This window comes from Heterodontus francisci, chromosome 2, assembly GCF_036365525.1.
Source record: "Heterodontus francisci isolate sHetFra1 chromosome 2, sHetFra1.hap1, whole genome shotgun sequence".
Lineage (NCBI taxonomy): Eukaryota > Metazoa > Chordata > Chondrichthyes > Heterodontiformes > Heterodontidae > Heterodontus > Heterodontus francisci.
Genome location: NC_090372.1, coordinates 210,381,028 through 210,403,196, shown reverse-complemented (window position 1 = coordinate 210,403,196; position 22,169 = coordinate 210,381,028). Strand labels below are relative to the sequence as shown.

General features: G+C 43.7%; 1 protein-coding gene across 1 annotated transcript in view; it reads left to right on the top strand.

The window, feature by feature from the left end:
• Positions 1-4,090, top strand: part of LOC137381049 (pituitary adenylate cyclase-activating polypeptide type I receptor-like) — a 114,417-nt gene extending 110,327 nt beyond the window's left edge. The window contains exons 13-15 of the mRNA XM_068053445.1: positions 1,269-1,398; positions 3,718-3,759; positions 3,902-4,090. Of these exons, the coding sequence (XP_067909546.1) occupies positions 1,269-1,398; positions 3,718-3,759; positions 3,902-4,090 (361 nt within the window). The remainder of the gene's footprint in view (positions 1-1,268; positions 1,399-3,717; positions 3,760-3,901) is intronic.
• Positions 4,091-22,169: the final 18,079 nt, after the last annotated feature.

The following is a 22,169-nucleotide window of genomic DNA, read 5'->3' as shown; positions in this document are numbered from 1 at the left end:
CCATATTCCTGCACTTGGCCCATAGCCTTGTATGCTATGACATTTCAAGTGTTCATCTAAAAACTTCTTAAATGTTGTGAGGGTTCCTGCCTCCACTACCCTCTTCAGGCCGTGCGTTCCAGATTCCAACCACCCATTGGGTGAAAAGAAATTCCTCAAATCCCCTCTAAACCGCTTACCCCTTACCCTAAATCTATGCTGAAATCCAGTACTATCTGATTTATAACAATAACATCAGTAATATCTCATTTATTAAGAAGGCAAATGTTATCTTAGCCTTTGTTGGAAGGGGTTTGGAGCATAGGAATAAAGAAATCTTGCTGCAATTGTACAAGGCTTTAGTAAGACCACACCTGGAATACTGTGTCTCCTTAACTCAGGAAGGATATGCTTGCCTTTGAGGGGGTGCAACAAAGGTTCACTAAATTGATTCCTAGGATGGAGAGGGTTGCCCTATGAAGAAAGACTGAGTGAATTGGGCCTATACTCTCTGGAGTTAAGAATGAGAGATGATCTCATTGAAATGTATAAAATTCTTAGCGGGCTTGACAGGGTAGGTCCTTAGAGGCTGTTTCTCCTGGCTGGAGAGTCTAGAAATAGGGGTCACAGTCTCAGAATAAGGGGTCATCCATTTAAGACTGAGATGAGGAAAGATTTCTTCACTCAGAGGGTTTTGTTAGGGCTCTGGATGCTCAGTAGTTGAGTATATTCAAGACTGTGAATGATAGATTTTTGGATACTAAGAGGAATTAAGGTATATGGGGAGAGGGAAGAAAGTGGAGTTGAGGTAAAGGAACAGCCATGATCGAATTGAATGGTACAGCAGGCTCGAGGGGCTGTATGGCCTACTCCTGGTCCTATTTCTTATGTTCCTAAAATTTTAGCACCTCACTTATAACAGTAACATCACACTTACACCACTTTCCAAGATAAAACTCTGCCACTTCACACAAGCCTGAATTACTAAAGTGCCCAGGCAAAATACTACTCCAACCTCAGCACACCTCTCCTTCTCAAACGTAGCATCTTATTACGATAATTTAACCAGTTGTTAGGGTGAGCATGCAATATCCCGGCAGAAGAATGAAAAAGATCATTATAGCAGCCGACTCAGTTTATTTTTGAGGTGAAAATGTGACAGGAATTGAAATATTAGTTTCTTCCGGTTTGTATTCTGTGTGTTAAAAAAATCATCTTGAATTCAATTCATCATTCTTGAACTCACCAATGTTAATGGCTGTTCTTTTCTCCTCCCTCACTCCACACAGGAGACTGGCCCGGTCAACCCTTCTCTTGATTCCGCTCTTTGGGATTCACTACACGGTGTTTGCCTTTTACCCAGAAGATGTTAATACCCGGGAACGGCTGGTGTTTGAGCTGGGATTAGGATCCTTTCAGGTAACTTGGTCAGAGCGCTGTAAGATTCCTGAGCGTGCCGCAGCAGGACACAGGAAGGTACTTGGTTCCACAGTGAGTCAGTCGTACCCCTTGCAAATCCCGTTCACACGCTAAGCTGACATGTAGTTATGATAGGCAGAGATTGAAATGGAGAATATGTCTTTGTCAGTTTGTAGGAACTGAAATCAAAGGCAAGAAACAGTTCTTCCTTCTGATTATCATCCGCAAATCTTTGCTGGGGCTGTTTTCATAGTATCATAGAATCATGCAGCCCAGGAGGCTATTTGGCCCATTGTGCCTGTGCTGGCCCATTCAAAGAGCTAATTAATCCCACTCTCTGCTCTTTCCCCGTAGCCCTGCAACGTTTTTCCTTTTCAATTATTTATCCAATTCTCTTTTGAAATTTACTGTTGAATCTGTTTCCACCACCTTTTCATGCAGTGCAATCCAGATCACACAACTCGTTATATAAAAAAGACTCCTCATCTGCCACCCCTGTTTTTTTTTGCCTATTAACTTAAATCTGAGTCCTCTTGTTAACAACCCTCCTCCCAGTGGAAATAGTTTCTTCTTATTTACTCTAGTGCTGACCTTAGTTGTCCTTGGGCTAGGGAGGATAAAGTCCCACAACAGATTGCCATCCATTAATACCTTGCGACAAAGTGAAGCGATGGTAGAGGGGGATTCCATTGATGTGCACATGGTAAGGTTGCCAACGTGATTGGTCCTATCCTGGAGGTTTCATCATATGACTCTTCCCCCACCCACCACAGTGCTCCAGTCATTGGATGTCAAACATGTCCATCTCATGGCAACTTGCCTTCCCGCACCAATAGGCAAGCAAAAAGACTCTTCATTTCCTGACTGGATGATGTTGCCTCTCCGTCAAGTAGCCATTATCTTCCTCCCCATCCTCAATATTTTTAGAAGTGATAAACAAAAACGTTTAAAGAAAATGGGGGGAAAAAACACGCTTTTGTTTGAATTTCCCCAGAGTCAATCGCGGGAATGTCCTGGAGATTGACTTTTAATTCCTAGAGACTCCAGGCCAATTCTGGAGGGTTGGGAATCCTAGCCCATGATGAGGTTCCATTTTGGTTCCCTTGCAAGGAATGGCTACAAGGGCCTGGTACTGGCCTGTGCCTGTGGAACTGTACCCCAGGCAAGCAGTCAATGCCAACTGCGGGGGGAGGGGAGGGAAGGGAAGAGATTTGGTGAGAAATGAATTGGAATAAAAAGCTTTTGTAAGAAAATATAAAGGCAATAATTGATTTTGAATTGCAATTATTAGCCTGCCTGAAATGGCTGAATTCATCAGGACATCCTCTTCAGCATCCTTAGTGGTAAGGATGGAGAAATAATCAGGCCGATTTCCTGTTGGTGACACTACCCAGTAACTCTCCTTCTGGAAAATTCCTTTGTGTCGATATCAGGTGGGGGGCGGGGTTTGGTGGAGGGGAGGAATTCCTCGGGTGGTGAGGACATGTTGGGAACCCCCTAAATACTTTCCAAAAAGTTGGCGAGAAACGAGAAATCAGAGGGAATCTTGCCACTATATTTACACATAGCAACCAGATGGAAATACCCTCTCCTCCACCCCTTCCTGATGACAAGACACCTCCTGCAGTCAAATAGCCAGTCGCCACTCATCGTCAAAAAATAAAGACAGGCTTGCATTTATATAGCCTCTTTCATGACTGAAGTGCTTTTGAAGTCTAATCACTGTTGTAATGTAGGAAATGTGGCAGTCAATTTATGCACAGCAAGCTCCCCCAAACTGTAATGTGATAGTGACCAGATGTGATGTTGATTGGGGGATTAAATATTGGCCAGGACACTGGGGGTAACTCCCGTCCTCTTCTTTGAATTAGTGCCATGGGATTTTTTTACATCCACCTGAAATTGGGGCCTCAGTTTAACATCTCATCCAAAAGACAGCACCTCCAACAGCACAGCACTCCGGCACAGGAGCATCAGCCTTCATTTCTGTGCTCGTGTCGTGGAGTTGGGCTCGAACCCATAACATTCTGACCCAGTGGTGAGGGTGCCGCCCACTAAGCCATGGATGATGCCCCAAGTTGAGGCTCAGAATGCTCGTTAAATTGGGAGGAGGATTGGAAGCAAGGGGACAGGGCTGCCAGATCCAAGTATAATCATATCTGAGGAAGAGACGCAGAGAGAAAAAAATAAATGGGAAAAATGAAAGGGTGGCTGAAAGCCTTAAGCTGAATGGAGCTCAAAGCTGGACAAATCCCAGTTTAATGCTAATGCTTTCTTTTACTGCACTAATTCTGGATGTGGCTTGTTTATTCCTTGCAGGGGTTTGTTGTGGCAGTTCTGTATTGTTTCCTGAATGGTGAGGTAAGTTGCTATTTCTTCTTCCTGAAACAATTAAAAGAAAAGCAAATCCACCTTTCTTTTCTGTGTGTGCTTTGTGATTGATCCCTTCAGTTCCGATGCAGCTGAATACATTCAAATGACATTTTTAAGTTTCTTCCCAAAGGTGCAGTCCGAGATCAAGCGGAAATGGAGGAGCTGGAAGGTAAACCGGTATTTTGCTGTTGACTTCAAGCACCGGCACCCGTCTCTGGCGAGCAGCGGGGCCAATGGCGGAACCCAGCTCTCCGTCCTCAGCAAGAGCAGCTCGCAAATCCGCATGTCCAGCGTCAACGCCGAGAACCTGGCCACATGAACTGTTAGGGCTACGTGACCCCTCCAACCCCCAACCCTCCCTCATCAACGTAAGAAGCTTTGGAAGAATTACGTTCCCTGACATGGCCCGTGTGCAAACAAGGCCACCACTTAAAGTCATATTGTTCCTATTGCCCTTCAGGTAAAAGTGTTGCATCCCTGGCTGTCGTGCAGTGTTTCAGTTAAAAGAGTCCCGATATTGACTCCTGTTCTCCCCAAAACGAGTTGTTTCCTTAAAAACAAAACTTTGATTAGATGTCATGGATTGGAACTAAAACGCTGACTTTTTAGAGCATTGGTAGCTTGTTGTCTTAGTGAACTCTTGCTGCCCACTGCAGACATCTCTGTGGAGGAATCGCACTAACGGCACAATGTTTGGTGCTATGGAACTTGACTCACTTCCTTCCCTCTGCTAAGTCTGAAGGGCCATTGCCTAATTTGCCTGTTACATTTCTCAGTCGATGTGCTGCTTTTAGTGTTAGTGCTCAGCCTCTTAAGGGATGATATTCCCTGCCTTCATTTGCTGTACCAAGCCTCCGAAAGCAAGACATTCGGCCTGTTTGATGGCTGTCACCTTATACACAGACATGTAACCTTATAGAGGGATAAGTAACCCTATAATGTGACACATAGTCTTAGAGGCTGGCACATAACCTTATAGTGTGGCATATCTCCTTAAACAGTGATGCATAGCCCTAAATGGACATGTCGCCTTATATGATAACACATAGCCGTATAGAGTGACATGTAGCCCTATACTGACATGCAGCTCTGTACAGTGACACGTAGCTTTATACAGTGACACATTGCCCTATACGGTGCCACATAGCCCAATACGGTGACACATAGCCCTATACAGTGACACATAGCCTTGTACGGTGACACATTGCTCTATACGGTGACACATTGCTCTATACGGTGACACATAGCCCTATACAGTGACACATTGCCCTTATACAGTGACACATTGCCCTATATGGTGACACATAGCCCTATACAGTGACACATAGCCCTATACAGTGACATATCGCGCTATACGGTGACACATAGCCCTATACAGTGACACATAGCCCTATACAGTGACACATTGCCCTACACAGTGACACATAGCCCTATGCAGTGACACATTGCCCTTATACAGTGACACATTGCCCTAAATGGTGACACATAGCCCTATACAGTGACATATTGCCCTATACAGTTACACATAACCCTGTACAGTGCCACATTGCCCTATACAGTTACACATAACCCTGTACGGTGCCACATTGCCCTATACGGTGACACGTTGCCCTAAATGGTGACACATTGCCCTATACAGTTACACATAACCCTGTACGATGACACATTGCCCTATAGAGTGACACATTGCCCTATACAGTGACACATTGCCCTATACAGTTACACATAACCCTGTACGGTGCCACATTGCACTATACGGTGACACATTGCCCTATACAATTACACATAACCCTGTACGATGACACATTGCCCTATGGAGTGACACATTGCCCTATACGGTGGCACGTTGCCCTATACAGTTACACATAACCCTGTACGGTGACACATTGCCCTATAGAGTGACACATTGCCCTATACGGTGGCACGTTGCCCTATACAGTTACACATAACCCTGTACGGTGACACATTGCCCTATAGAGTGACACATTGCCCTATACGGTGGCACGTTGCCCTATACAGTTACACATAACCCTGTACGGTAACACATTGCCCTATAGAGTGACACATTGCCCTATACGGTGACACGTTGCCCTATACAGTTACACATAACCCTGTATGATGACACATTGCCCTATAGAGTGACACATAACCCTGAACGGTGACACATTGCCCTATAGAGTGACACGTTGCCCTATACGGTGACACGTTGCCCTATACAGTTACACATAACCCTGTACAGTAACACATTGCCCTATACGGTGACACATTGCCTCATAGGGTGACGTATAATCTTATACAGAAGTAGATGAAAGAGGAAACACCAAGGAAATATCGCAGCTTTTGTATCTTTAATGTTTTGGTGGTGTTTGTTGTGAGCTTTGCTGCAGTCATGTGACCACAAAATAGCCGCATTTTATGTTGCTGCTGAGCACACCTGATTAATCCTCAAGCCAGAATCTGCCTTTATCTTCATTCCAGACCAATATTTTGGCGTATTATATATAGAGTAAAACATCTTCTTCATGATCTATTGCAATTGACGAAAGAGGCAAACTTTCAGCCCATAGCCTCTCGTAGGAAGCTCGAAAGAGAGATTTTGAATAATAAAAAAAACTTTGCTTTCTATTAAATGAAGCAAAGGTTTTTCATCATCCGTCCTTCCTTGTTACTCCTGAGCATTAACTTTCTAGAGTGGTTACAAGCTCCTGATTAATGGGAAGAAGATCGCCAGCTAAGCTACAGGGACTGAGTAAAACTTTCTCCTCAAATTGTAACAATGAATGTGAAATGTAGCTACACCCTAAAGGAGACAGAGAAGTTTCTGTCTCTAACATTGTCTAAATCAGTAACGTCAAGGCCTTACAGACCCAAGGTCTAAAAGCTTAACAGAATTTGACTAAGAATCAATTTGCTTTCCAGAGGAGAGGATTTCACTAGGGTCAGATATCGAGAAAGATCTACAATCTTCCTCCTTACATGTCCTTTATCTCAATATAACTAATTCCTGGATGCACATTGAAGACTCAAGTTTAGCCTGTACTCTATCAATAGAGGTGATAGAGAGTGCTTGATTTTAACTAGAACGGTATTAGGCCGCCGTAGCTTGGACCGAGATCTCTGAGGAAAGTTATTCGATGAAAACTGTGTAAAAAAAAATTGGAAGACAATGTTGCCTTCTTTGTATAGTTAGTTGTTGTATTGGGATGTGTGGCTACATGTGGCGTAAACGCAACAGTGTTGGCTATTGTGAAGTGTTTTTTTTTTAACTAGAAGCAGTGTTGTCAATCTTTGTTGTTGCTTCTCACAAATAATCCTGCGGGATTTGAACCACTGCATCGAAAGACCCATTATTTCCTATCACCAGAAGACTGGTGGATATGAGGTAACGTTTTGTCAGCATGTGTAAATAATTTTTCAGGGACAGGTGAAGACGATATTCCAGAGAAAAGTTGGATTACATAGCTGTAGCACCTTTTGTTTTGTTCATTCATGGGGGTGTGGTCATCGCTGGCAAGACCAGCATTTATTGCCCATCCCTAATTGCTCTTGAGAAGGAAGTGTTGAGCCACTGAGTGCTTTTGCTCGGCCATTTCAGAGGGAAGTTTAGAGTGAAGCACATTGCTACGGGTCTGGAGTCACATATAGGCCAGACCTGATATGGTCGGCAGATTTCCTTCCCTAAAGGACGTTAGGGAACCAGTTGGATTTTTACAACAATCCAGTAGTTTCATGGTCACCATTACTGAGACTAGCTTTTTATTACAGATTTATTTAATTAAATTCCCCAGCTGCTGTGTTGGGATTTGATCTCATTTCTCTGGATCATTAGTCTCGTCTTCAGGATTAACTAGTCCAGTAACAAAGCCATTATGCTACTGTACTCTAAAACGGCTAAACCCATCTGTGTGAAATTCCTGCCTCTGCCGGTTTACAGTGAATGGATTATTACCTCAGTTCAAATGGGGCCCTCAGGGGAGCCTGTCGCTATAATTTCACCCTGTTTTAATCTTAGTAGAACTGAGATGGTAGAGTGCCAAAGTCAAACAGTTTTTCAGCTCAGCTACTTGCTTTAAAAAAATTATCAAATGGTTTTGAAAGTTTTTTTTTAACCTGGAGGATCCAGACAAGTAGAAACGGACAAACCTCAAAGAAAAAAAATTTCCCAATATTTAAATGTTGTAAGGGAGCCCGATTCTGTTTGCTCTGAGATGAGCTACATTGCTCTAGATGATACTGCATCATCTCTTTTAAAGGGTTAATCACAGTATGGCTTTGGGTTCGGAGCTGCAAGAACACAAATAACTTTAGTACCCACTAACATGTTGTAACTTGTTACCACAGGGACTGGTTGAGGTAAATAGCATAGAGCATTTAAGGGAAAATAGATAAGTGCATGAGGGAGAAAGGAATAAAAGGGTATGTTAATCGGGTTAGGTGAAGAGGAGTGGGAGATGCGGAGCATAAAAACTGGCATGGAGCTGTTCAGCCGAATGGCCTGTTGCTGTGTTGTAAATTCTATTTAATTCTGTATAACATGCTTGATGCCACTTTATCCTGCTCCTCCAATCAATGCCCTGATTTATTAAAGAGGATTAAGAGAAACCTGGCCAGAAAGCATGACGTTAAAGCCTATTTCATTTCACAAGGCACCTGACATGTGACATTAAGAATAAGTTAAAGTTGCCTCCTGAATGCTTTCACACTGCAGTAGTTTATAGGGGTTTAAAATGGGAAGTGAGTATTGGCATCAGTGTAACAGACAAGGAGTTGGAACCAGGGGGTTATAATGGCAGGATTCACAGCAAACAGAGTCTAGTTAAACAGAGGGCTGGATTTTAAGCAGCCCTCAATGTCGAGATTGGTGGCATTGGGGAGCCTGAAGATGGCCCCGGATGAGGCCCGCCACGGACCTTGACACCGGCAGGGCCCGGCCCGATCCACCTGCCGGTGGCAAAGCACCGTGGTGTCACCCACCACCTCCCCACCCCCGCCCCCCTCCACCCCCCCCCCGCCACTGCTCAGCGACAGGATCACAATCAGCATATTCAAATTAATGAAATGAATACATTTACATATACTTAGCCCAGATCTTGAGGGCCCGCTGCGATCTTCGGCACAGCGGCCGGCATTTTTCTCCCGCCTTCGGATCCCCGTCAGGGGGAAAACGAGGCACCACACTGGAGGGGAGGGGGGAAGAGGTAGGTTTATCAGTGCGGAAGGGGGGGAAATTGGTTCAAATAAACATCATGGGTGTAGGGGCTGGTGGGAAGGGTTGTACCTTAAACTTTGTGCCGTTTGTGGGGGGAGGTCAGAAGTTAAAGGTAAGTATTTTGGGGGTGGGGGGGCGGGCAAATAGTTAATGCAATTGTTATTGAGGGGTTAAAGAGGGACAAAAAAAATGTATTTATTTAATTTTATTGAATATGTCTTTAAATATTTAAATAAGCCGGTAGGGCTGACTACCCTCTTTGGCGCGTGGGCAGGCTGTCATATTTTGAGCTCACCACCGAGCTTTTAAAATCCAGCCCAGAGATTCTACACACAACAGCAAGACAAACTCATGACCAATACTACAGCAGAAGCTCCCAGTAAAGGCAGGGTGATTTCTCCAGCAAAATGTAGTCAATGGAGGTAGTTACTCAATACTAATTATGTGCATAAAATCAATTCCAGTCACCCCCCCACTGGTGTCATCGTGATTGGCAGGGGTATTATCCAGTCATTTCTACTAGGGTTCTGCCTTCAGCTGCCCTGGCTCTAAGCTCTGGAATCCCCCTCCAGAAGGTCCCCCTGCCTTCTCACCTCCCTCTTTTTTATAATTCTCCTAACACCTTCCTCATTCACCTGTCCTACTATCTCCTAATGTGGCATATAACGCTCCTGTGAAGTGCCTTGAACATTTTACCACATGAAAGCCACTAGATATGTTTAAATTATTGTTGTTGTTGAGAACTGGTCAAATTCTATAACCTGGCAAAATTGAACAGAGTAAATTGTGAATAATTTTGTGTGTCACATCCTCCATTCCCACCACACTGCAGCCCCCAACCCTGAACTTCTGCCCACCACTAAACTCCAAAATTCCCTTGCTTAACCTCTCCATCTCAGACGTTCCTTAAAACCTACCCAACACTGGTGGCCAAAAGTGGTGTGTTACCTCACTGCCTCGATCAGTGCACACATCTCCTAATGCTTCCTTCTTTGGCTTGGGGCATTGGTACCTTGGGGCATTTTTCTGTGTAGAAGACACGATATCAATACAAGTTCTTGGTTCAGAGAATGTTTACAATGTGGAACTCAATCCCATATAGGGTGGTTGAGGCGACTCGCATTGATGCATTCATAGGGAAGCTAGATAGACAGACGAGGGAGAAAGGAATAGAAGGTAATGTTGATGGGGTGAGATGAAGAGGCCTGAGAGGAGATTCGTGCAGAACATAGACAGTGGCCTAGCTCAGTTTGGCCGAATGGCCTGTTTCTGTGTCTAAATGCTGTGCAAGCTGTTGCTGTTATTACTGTAATCTCTTTCTCCTGTCCTTTTTACATGCTCCCTTTCAAATGCTTCTGCTATTCTCTTTTAAATGATATGATGGTCTCTGCCTGCGTGGTCACTTGCGGTGAACCATTCCATGTTCTAATAACCATCTGTGTGAAAAATAACTTTCCATCTTCATTTCTCAGTAAAATTTACATTTTATGCTTCCGTATTACTGACTCGTTACATAGAAATACAGAAACAGGTGGAGCTGGACAATGCTGACATGTACTCAACCACACGAGCCTCCTCTTGCACTACTTACCTCTTCCCACATTACCTCCATATCCCTCTATTCCCAACTCCCTGAAATATCCACCAAGCCTCCTCTTAAATGCATCAATGCTTCAACCACTCCATGGGGAATTTTATGCTCTCCGCCACGGCCAGTTTGGAGGCAGGAGAACATGTAAGCGGGTGGGATGATGGTGGGGGGGGGGCACCCCCTCCATCTTCCCGCCTCCGCCGAAATTAAGGCCTGTGAATGGCCTTCCCGCCCCGTCACCAATTGAGGCCCTTAGGTGGGTAATTAATGCCCAATTAAGGGTCCTCATCCCACCGCCGATGCAATTTTCCCAGCAGCGGGCATTCCTGTCACCGCACAGGAAGCACGGCAAGAAAAACACTGCAGGTTGCTCCCTAGCTCCGGCAGAGGGAGGTTCCCTCGCTAAAAAGCACTTAATGCCTGAATGAAGCACCCAGCATCGGGGAGTGGGGGGGGGGGGGGCCGCTGAGAGCCCCCCCCCTTGCTGACGGCCCCCTACACCCCCCTCCCACGCAACCCCCACCCCGCGAGACCCCCTCCTGCCCTGACCTACCTGTGGCCTGGGTCCGAGCCCTAGGCCTCGGGTGGGTGCTCCACCTGCAGCAGCCACCGCCTCCGCTGTAGCACTGCTCAGTTAAAGGTCTGTCAGCCTATGATTGGCCAGCAGGTCACAGAGGGCGGGACTTCCATCACTAGGGTCCTTGATCCCATGGAAGGCCCGCTGCTGCCCAGTTAAGTGCCTAATTGGCACTTGATTCGGCGGGCCTCCCGCAGAAAGGGCAACGTGGGGTTCCCGTTACCCAGATAAAAGCCCAGCCCATGTGGCAGTGAGTTCCACATTCTCACCACTGTCTGGGTAAAGAAATTCCTCCTAAATTCTTCATTAAATCTGATTATTTCGCCAATCATTTTGAAATAGACCTATGTAATATACATATAAATAAGAAAATACGTAAAACCGCAAACTGTAATTGTTTCCTGAACTACCATGCAATAGCAGTTGCGATGAGAGAAACATGTTTCTCCAAAGCAATGCATTAATAGTACTTGTTATATAAATGGAATGATTCTGAGCACTGGGGTGACTCGTCGGACAGATTCGATGTGTAAACAGCTCCAGCTCTTTGGGAATCAGAAGCTGCAATACTAATTGAAGGGTCACTGACCTGAAACGTTAACTCTGCTTCTCTCTGCACAGATGCTGCCGGACCTGCTGAGTATTTCCAGCGTTACTTGTTTTTATTTCAGATTTCCAGCATCTGCAGTATTTTGCTTTTGCTTCAATACTAATATTGGCCAGACATTTGAAATCCTGGAATCATATACAGCAGTGAGGAGGCCAGTAGGGTCCATTGTGCCTGTGTCAGTTCTTTGACAGTGCTATCAATTAGTGCCACTCCCCTAATACTTTCCCCATAGGCCTGCCATTTTTTTTCCTTTTCAAATATTTATCTAATCTCCTTTTGAAAGTTACTAATAAACCTACTTCCACCACCCTTTCAGGTAGCGCATTCCAGATTGTAATAACTGTCTTTTTAAAAAAGTCCCCATTTGCTCTCAGTTACAGCTCCCTTCTGTTACACAGTTCTGGAGTTATACATACTAATTGAGGCAGTGAGGTGACACACCATTTTTAACCATCAGTGTTAGGATATCAGTGACACTTTGATTGGATGCAACAAGAATGAAAAGCAGGAACTATCTTAATGAACTGTGCCAATCTTATGCCAACAGCAAAACGCATTTATATAGCACCTTTAAGATAGCAAAACGTCCCAAGGCTCCTCGCAGGAGCATTATCCCATGAAATTTGACACTGAGCCAAATAAATTAATATTAGGACAGGCTTGGTCAAAAAGCGAGGCTTTGAGGAGTGTCTTAAAGGGGGAGAAAGAGGTAGAGAGGTGAAAAAGTTTAGGGAGGGAGTTCCAGAGCTTAGGGCCTAAACGGCTGACGGTATGGCCGCCAATGGTGAGATAATGAAAATGGGGGATGCGCAAGAGGCCAGAATTGGAGGAGCACAGAGTTTACGGAGAGTTGTGGGGCTGGAGGAGGTTACAGAAATAGGGAGGGGGCGAGGCCATGGAGGATGCGAATTTTAAAATCGAGGTATTGCAGGGCCGGGAGTCAATGTAGGTCAGCGAGCACAGGGGTGATGGTTGAATGGGACTTGGTGCGAGTTAGCAGCAGAGTTTTGGATGAGCTCGGGTGTACACAGGATGTAAAGCAGGGTGCTGACCGGGCAAGCACCACTTCTGTTAGAAAGCATCATCTTCCATCCCAGTAGGCAATGGACACACTGTTACCACTTACTAATGGAAAGGCAATGGGTCTTTTAAATGGGCTACGTGAAAAGCCGGTTGGAACAGGTGAATCCACTCAGATCTGCTTCGACTTCTGCCTCTATAGCTCCGTTAGACACGGGCTGTCCAATCAACCTCTGTTGGAATTATGGCAGCAGAACAGGAGAAGCTCCCAGAAGAATTTCACCTCCCGTAAAGCATGTTGTCCAATTTGACGTGCTTTAGGACGATGAAACAAATGATGCCTCTATATTGGACAAAAGCATCAAAATAGAAAAGAAGGAAAGATTTGCATTGATATAGCACCTTTCACAATTTCAGAATGTTCCAAAGCGCTTTACAGCCAATGAAGTACTTTTGAAGTGTCGTCACTGTTGTAGGAAAAGTGGCAGCTAATTTGTGCACAGCAAGCTCCCACAAACAATCATGTAATTAATGACCAGATAATCTGTGTTAGAGATGTTGGTTAAGGGATGAATATTGATCAGGACACTGGGAAGAACTCTCCTACTCTTTTTAAAAATAGTGCCACGGGATCTTTTACATCCACCTGACAGAGCAGACAGCGGCACCTCCGGCAATGCAGCACTCCCTCAGTACTACACTGGCACTGTCAGCTTAGATTTTGTGCTCAAATCTCTGGATTGGGACTTTAATCTATGACTTTCTGATTCAGAGATGAGAGCATTACCAAGAAGGATTGAATGTGCGTAATTCGAATTGCGTGAAAGCCCAGGAGAAATTAGAAAGGCTTGTGTTATATAGCACCCCTACGCAATTACTCAACACACTAATTTGAAGGACAGTGACTTGTACAGTTAGAACTGAGCACTTAGTTACGCAATATATTGTATAAACATAACAATGTTTCATTAATACTGTTTAGCCAGAGCAAATAAGGAAATTTGATTTGTTAAGCTCTCTACCTAATGCTGCCAAAGCTCCTCAAATGGGATTAGAGATCTAAATAACTGTGCTTTAAGACAGAGCAGGACTGTTTTATTGAAATGGGGAAGGGTCTTGCCAACTGGAAATGAGTGATGACCCATTAGTATGTTTCTCCAAACTTATTACTAGATGCAGGCAGTGTCTTAGTACATCTTTCCCTTCTTTTCATGAACAGGTGTTTGTTTTATTATAAGGAACGATGTCTATTCACCTAAAGCTACAATGGGCAATTAGGGAAATAATGGATCAAATTGGAGGCAGTTTTAACTTAGACCAGCTGTCGAGAAGCTGCCAAGATCGTCTGCAACGTTGGTTTAATACTGCGCCCTATATCATTCTCTGTAATAGAGAATAAATCGGGCAGGAATTCAAAGCCAACGTTGCACCTGATTTTATCAATTTCCCACTGGGTGAGTTTGGTTGAAATTGACCCCTAAAGAACTTGTCAATTCCAATTAGCAACGGGTGCTTCCATTCTTAATTACCTTTTTCTGCAGGGTGGTGGCTGGTTAGTGGTTGGGTGCAGTCTCATATTCAACCCCTTGTCATTGCTTATTGGAAATGTGAAATCTTCTCAGAGCTGAAGCTGATGTTTACTGAATAAACAGGAGAGAGAAGGCAATCGTCCAGGCTCTCAGTTGGCGTTGTGTGGGTTGCAGTCACCCGATATGGCATTAGTAATGAATGGGTTACCGACTGGGCATGAAATCCTCAATTAAGATGGTAACTCTGCAACAACAAATCTTGTTCCTCCGATCACTCAGCGGAATCTCATTGAAAGCATGGGAATGTTATTGATGGGAAGTGTTGAATTCTGACAATTAGCATGTTCACTTATTATCTTTCCACTCTATCCTATTTCCATTCAAAGATCAGGCAGACATTTTATACAGAATCTTCTCTATGTGGAAACATTATTTGGTGAATTGGATACGTTGAGGAGGATCCTACTCATTGCATTGTCTGTTGGATGGCTAAGTGGTCCATTATCATTCATCCTTTCTCTTGGTCCAAAAGCCTGTTGTCTGGGTTATGCTGTGTAAAGCTATGTTTTTATACCTGAAGGTTTGTAACAAATAATTAAGTGACGCAGTGGTTAGTCAAAGTGGAATCCAATCTCTTTTTTTAAAAAAAGTGAGTTGCAATGATTAGAAAAGTGCTTTATGTAACGTGTATGTAGTTCGTGTCTAGCTGCCCTAATTATTCTAGATGTATTAGCCATGTGGAAATGTAAATGTGATCCAAATTGCTATCAATCTATGGAGCCAAATGATAATTCTCCTTAGGATTAATGGGCAATAATTGAAGTTAATTTCAAATTCGAGGTGAACAGTTAATCAACCATTGTGTGAAAAGAATTTTGGGTCCTTCTGATGTCCTTTCACAGGACAGATGGTTTTGAGGGATTGACAGATAAGATACTGAGAGGCTGTTTCCCCTGACTGGAGAGTCTAGAACAAGGGGACATAGTCTCAGGTTAAGGGCTCGGCCAGTTAGGGCTGAGCTGAGGAGAAATTTCTTCATTCGAAGAGTTGTGAATCTTTAGAATTTTCTACCCCAGAGAGTTGTGGATGCTCCATCGTTGAATATGTTCAAGACAGAGGTTGATAGATTTTAAGAGTTACGGGGATCAGGCAGGAAGGTGGTGTCAAGATAGAAGAGCAGCCATGATCTTTTTAAATAGTGGAGCAGGCTCAAGGGGCTAAATAGCTTACTTCTACTCCTATTCCCTATGTTCTTATGAAAGATCATTTCTTTATAATTGAGCAATCCACTGAATAGGCAGTACAGCACACCACCAAGATGACAAAGAGGTGGGACCAGGGAAATCATGAATACTTAGGGAACATCAAACTTGGGTTTTAACAGCCTGTGGACTTTAAGGGAAAAGAAACATGAGAAGAGGGACAGAACCATATTCCATAGTTTTGAGGTCCTGGGAAGAAATGAGTTAGAGTTTCTTAGTTTGATTTTGAAAAGTGGGTAGTATTCACCACCCATTCCCACTTCCCCTGAGGATATTAAGTTGGGTTTTTACAAAAATCCAGCCACTTTTATGATCACTTTTTGATACCAGCCCAAAAACTACAGATATATTGAATTTAATTTCACACCTTCCCATGGTGGGATTTCGAGTTTGCAATCTTTAGTTTAGTCTCGGAACCTTACCAATAGGCTGCTGTACCGTCCATGGAGGATTGCAACCAAGTGTCAAGGGGTCACAAAACTGATTTGGATATTCTAGTCCAATCAGGATGTGCCCAGGAGTGAATGTCTACTCCTACGGAGGGCATCGGCATAAACTTTTGGCTAAAACCTGAGGATAGAAAATTGAGGGGTGATCTAATCGAGGCTTTTAAAACGATAAAATTATTTGATTTTCTCTGGCAGAGGAATCCAGAACGAAGGAGTGTAATCTTAAAATTAGAGCCAGGTCACTCAGGGTGGTAAAAATCTGGAAGCTGCTCCCCCCAAAAATCCGTGAATTCTGTGTCAATTGAAGCTTTAAAGACTGAGAGCGATAGGGTATCGAGGGGTATGGAGTAAAGGCAGGTGAATGGTGTTGAGATACAGATGAGCATTAACCTAGTTATATGGCAGAGCAGGCTCGAGAGCCTGAATGGCCTACTCCTGTTCCTATGCTCTAACAGTGAAGCATGCTCCACTTTCCCCACTTCATTCCCCAGAACCTGATCAAGCACTGCTTCCTTCTTCACTGGGCTGGAAACACACTGATCAAGAAGGTTCTCCTGTACACATTTCAGGAATTTCTGCCCTTCCTTACACTTTCCCTTGTTTCTCATCAGGAAGGTAATTGCCCAAAGACCCAGAGGGGACATGTTGTGATGTAAAAGTAGTAACTTTCAAAATGGAATTCGATAAATACTTGGAAAGGAAATAGTTGCAGGGCTATGGGGAAGGAGCAGTGGGGAGTGGGACAAATTGGCTAGCTCTTTCAAAGAGCTGGCACAGGCACAGAATAGCCTCATTCTGTACTGTACCATTCTATGATAGTTAATCCTTGTGGGGAAACACGAACAAAATGAAAGGCTGGTTTGGATTATAAGCAGCTGGCAGAGAATTGGCAAAAGGGGCGATATAGATTGATACTACAAGTGATAATATTGTTATGTGTTATGAATGGTGGTCCTGATTAGTCCTAAGAGATCAGGAGAACCTTAGGAGCAATGAAGACCATGGTTTGTTACTCAAGTCTGCTGTTGTGATAATATCAACTATTGGAAACTGCCTTGAGCAGTTATTTATTTGCTGTTTACAATGAGTGGGATATAATCGATGTGCATAGATGTACATATTAGAGTTTTTTATGGTGATGAAACTATGTGCAGATTTCATTAAATGTACCTCTGTGTTAATGTACTGGATGTTGCACATGATTGATACACAAGGGACTGCTGAACCCCTTCTTAGGCAGTCAACACATTAGCCTGGGGCTATTGAGAATCACAGTCAGGTTTTAATGCCACTGATCTGGATCCCCACATCTACACCAGGAGCTGAAATATCCACCCGTTAACCATGTTATCTCCCGGCTTTGGGGATTTCAAAAACAAACAACCTCGCAAAGTGAAAAAGGTCCATTCCCCAATTCTCCATCATTTTTTGGCTTCCAGGTCTACATCTGACCCTTGCGGTTTCTTCCTGACTCATTGACACTGATCTTGTCCCTCTTTAAGATTTATTTCCAAAATGTTTCAAACTCTCTGGACTGTTTTCTTTTTCTATTTTTCAGCTCACACACTGATGTTGAATCAGGTCCCAATATTACAGAAATAAAGCTTCCCAAATGCCAGTTTGAGCTTTATTCCTGTAATTTTGTCTCTACATTAGAAAAATATTTTCAAAAATTTAAATTACAATGAAAACATTTAAACAATCTCGCCTGCTCGACTTTCCCTTTTTTGACAGCTTAGCCCCATTCACCCGTTTTCTCAATATCACCTGAAAGTTTCTTGGAACAGAAAAAGGTTTGAAGGTCTAAAAAGCCTGTTTTTTCCTAACTAGTTCAATCCCAGCTAAGCAACGTCTCACCACATCCCTCAATCCCTCTACTCTGCAGAATCATGCCGAATTGTCTCTTCAACCCAATTATCTTGCCTGTTTCCTTGACCTTCCCTGGTAGTCATTCCACAAGTCTGTTACCATTTGGTTAAAAATGTTTCATTCTTTTTTACTTGTACATTTGAACCCTTTGTCAGACAGAATATTTTCCCTTCATCAAATTTATCAATCCCCTTGCTCATTGTGAAAATGTAATAAGATCGACTCAAAAGTCTCCTTTTTCTCAATTTAACAAAGTTCAATGTCGTAGGGTCAAATCACTGCTTGATTAGTGTTTTAAGTATCTTTTCCTCTTTGGATAAGTTCTCGAATGACTGCTAGATTGGCTGCTGTACTCCATTCCCCGGGGTGGGTAGGGGAGGAGAATATTGACAGGAATCGGCCTGGAATCACTGTGAGTTACATTGATAATAATCATATTGATGTATGCAACATACCATCCTGCCTACTTAGCATGAAGGAGGATAGTAGCAGAAGACTGCAATGGAGAAACATGAAGAATGGGTTTTGATAACACCTTGTCACGTCTCAGAAACCTTGCAAAGCCCTTCACATGCAAAGAATTATTTTGAAGCACCTACACAGATCACTGTGCATGTTTCTGGTTTCTATTATCATAGAAGGGTATTGAGACACTGGAAAAAGTATAAAAATGATTTACAAGAATTTACCAGAACTGAGAGGTTATAACTATTAAAAAAGATGAAACAATTTGGGGCTGTTTACAAAAGAGAAGGTTGAGCAATTACCTAATTGATGTCTTTATAATTATGAAGGGGCTTGTTTGCATAGACACAGAGGCACTGTTTAAACTTATGGGGGAGACATAAACCAGGAGCTGATAAATCCAATAAATTATCGGGAGAAACTTCTTTCCTCAAAGAGTGGTGAGAATGTGGAACCTGCTACCAAAGGAAGCAGTTGAGGCAAATGGTGGATGCATTTAAGGGGAAACTAGATAAGAGCATGAGGGAGAAAGGAATAGAAGCTGATAGGATTATATATAGTGTGGTAGAAGGAGACTAAACATCAGCATAGACCAGTTAAGCCAAATGGCTTCTTCAATGTCATTTTATGTCAGTATTTTGCACGCAGTCAGATCCTATAAAGAGCAATGAGATGAACAGCTAGTTCATTTGTTTTTACTGGGAATGTTTTTTCATTCTTTCATGGAATGTGGGTTTGTTGTCCATCCCTAATTTCCCTTGACAACTGAGTGCCTTGCTAGGCCACTTCAGAGGGCTGTTAACAGCCAACCACATTGCTGTGGGTCTGGAGTTACATGTAGGCCAGACCAGGTATGGACGGCAGATTTCCTTCCTTAAGGACATTAGTGCACCAAATGGATTTTTTAAGACAATCAATGACAGTTACATGGCACGATTACGGAGACTAGGCTTCAATTCCAGATTTTCATTAATCAATTGAATTTATTAATTGAATTTAAATTCCACCAGCTACCATGGTGGGATTTGAATTCATGTCCCAGGGCATTCGCATGGGTCTTTGGATTATTGGTTCAGTGACATTACTGCTATGCCACCATGACCAGATTACCACTGAGCAGAGTGCTAGGAGAACCCCCTGCCTTCCTCCACTAGTAACAGGTTAATATCTTGAACAAGTATTTCTGATATCTTGAACAACTATTACCCCTCCAACAGGGTATTCCCACAGAAGTGCACTCACCAAGGGAACGAACTCACAACTATCTGACTTAGTCCAGGTGACATTAGTGTTGCCAATCCTTCAGGACTGCCCTGGAGTCTCCAAAAAAGAGTACTTTCCAGGACACAGCTGCAAGCAACCCAGCAGAAATATCCTAGGAGTATTCACAGAGTCTTTTTTTCATTTCTTTGCACATTTCTGTATTTTAATTTGAAAGAAAAATAGCAGTTTGGGGAAAGGAAAAGGCTGTCTGAACCAATATTCATCCGACTTAGTCATGAAGGGGGGAATTTCATGCTTTCCCCTGCAGTGGATTTGGAGGCGGGAAGAGCATAAAATAGAGTGGGATAGTGGCAGGAGGGCTTCCTGCCTCCACCAAAATTTAGTCCGGGGCGAGAAGGCCTGTGAACGGCCTTCCTGCCCCATCACCAATTGAGGCTCTTAACCGGGCAATTAATCCTCAATTAAGGTCCCCAACCTTGCCGCAGCTGCAATCAGCTGAGCAACCTTGTTAAAAGGCACGTAGTGCCTGAACGAGGGACCAGGCCTTAGGAAGAGGGGCCCTCTGAGAGCCACCCCCTGCCCTTGCTGCCGACTGGGTCCAGCGCCACTCCTTGACCTTGGGTAGTTGCTCCACTGGTGCTGCGCAGTGGAAGAGCTGCCACCCTCCGATTGGCCGGCAGCTCTCTGAGAGTGGGTCATCCAGAAAAAGGGTCCTTGATCCTGTGGAAGGCCCGCCGCTGTCCACTTAAGTGTCGGATTGGCACTAGAGTTGGTGGGCCTCCCACTGAAGAGGCGACGCAGAGTTCTTGGCATTGCTTTTTCTGCACATCAATGCCCCCGTTGGCAGCATAAAATCCCGGCCGAAAAGTCTTTTCACTTTGCATTTGGTGCAGGAAGGTGATGGGCTATGAGGATGGGCGTGCTGGGAAGACCAATGATGGGAGAGTGGAGGCGGGGCAGCGGGAGGTGGAATGCCATGTAATGTAACCTCCAAGAATACATCCAATCAGAGTTGGCAATCTTAACTGACATGCTTATGTTACAGATCCCGTTATGGCTCATTCACATTAGGATGGGACGACTGCATGGATACAAAAGTCAGGAGGCTGTCAAAAATTCAGCCTATTTCAGAATCACAGAACTGTTACAGCACAGAAGGAGGCCATTCAGCCCATTATGTCTGTGCTGGCTCTCCGAAAGAGCAATTTACCTAGTGCCACTTACCCGCCTTCTCCCTGTAGCCCTGCACGTTCCTCCTTTTCAGATAACAATCCAATTCCCTCTTGAAGGCCTTGATTGAATCTGCCTCCACCACACACTCAGGTCGTGCATTCCAGATCCTAACCACCCGTTGTGTAAAAAAAGTTTTTCCGCATGTCGCCATTGCTTCTTTTGCCAATTACCTTAAATTTGTACTCTCCAGTTCTCGATCCTTCCACCAATGGGAACAGTGTTACGACCGACCGCTCCAGTCAAAGCCCCCAATCAAAATATACGATTGTGATTGTGGTGGGAGAAATGCACTGCTAATTCAATCCCGTCCCTCCACAGATCACCTAACATATAATTTTAAACTTTCCAAATTAAAGAAAGACCCAGCCAAATTGTACCATCTATTAATCCCCGAATGAGGCTAACCAAACCAGGTGCCTTTAAATCAACAAATTAACTGTTTAATTAGAAGAACCAAATTCTTAAACACTATGAAGATATAAACAACATTTAAAATAGAAAAAAATAGAGTCCTTGCAAATCTACAGTCCAATGTTGCCTGAAGTCCTCACAGCTGTCCAATGGGGGAAAAAAGGTTCTTCCACAGTAGAACAGTCCATAGTCTAATTCCAGCAGTAAGTGATGCTTTCCTTCTCCAGCGAATTTCAACAAGTAACAACTTGCAAACACCTTCAATAGAATCAATCTGACTTGAGTTTTTGAGGGATAAAATATTGTCTTACTTCCCTTCCTTCAGTTTAAATTATCAGAGATCTCCGTTTTGGCTTGACTTTTTTTTAGAAATTTGAGAGATAATAAACAGACTAAATTCTCTTCCTTCAGTTTAAATAGCTGGGAGCTCTTTTTTCAGGTGCTAACACCAGCTGTCTGTGTTCTCTGTTAGAACAGGCTGTCTTCAACTAAAAAAGCCGGTTCAAAATTGAATTGTAACAAATGTATCGCGTGATGCTCAGTCCAAGTGGCTGCATCCAAGGTAATGAGAATGCACCCTTTGAATTGTAGTCTCCGAATGGCTGTTGCCAGGTAACCAGGATGCATTCTTTGAAGCTGGTTGCTTCCCTCTCCATATGCTTGTAACCAACAGCAACCAAAATGCATTTTCTCTTTAACTCCTGAGCCTTGCTGGTTCTTAAAGCAGTACTGATCCTTTGCAAGCCTTAAAGGCAAACTGCATATTCCCCAGAGAAACAAAATTACAGGATCATGACAACTGTTATTCCGTATCTACTCTGTCCAGACCCCTCATGATTTTGAATACCTCTATCAAATCTCCCCTCAACCTTCTCCTCCAAGGAAACCAGTCCCAACATCTCCAATCCATCCACATAACTTAAGTTCCTCATCCCTGGAACCATTCTCG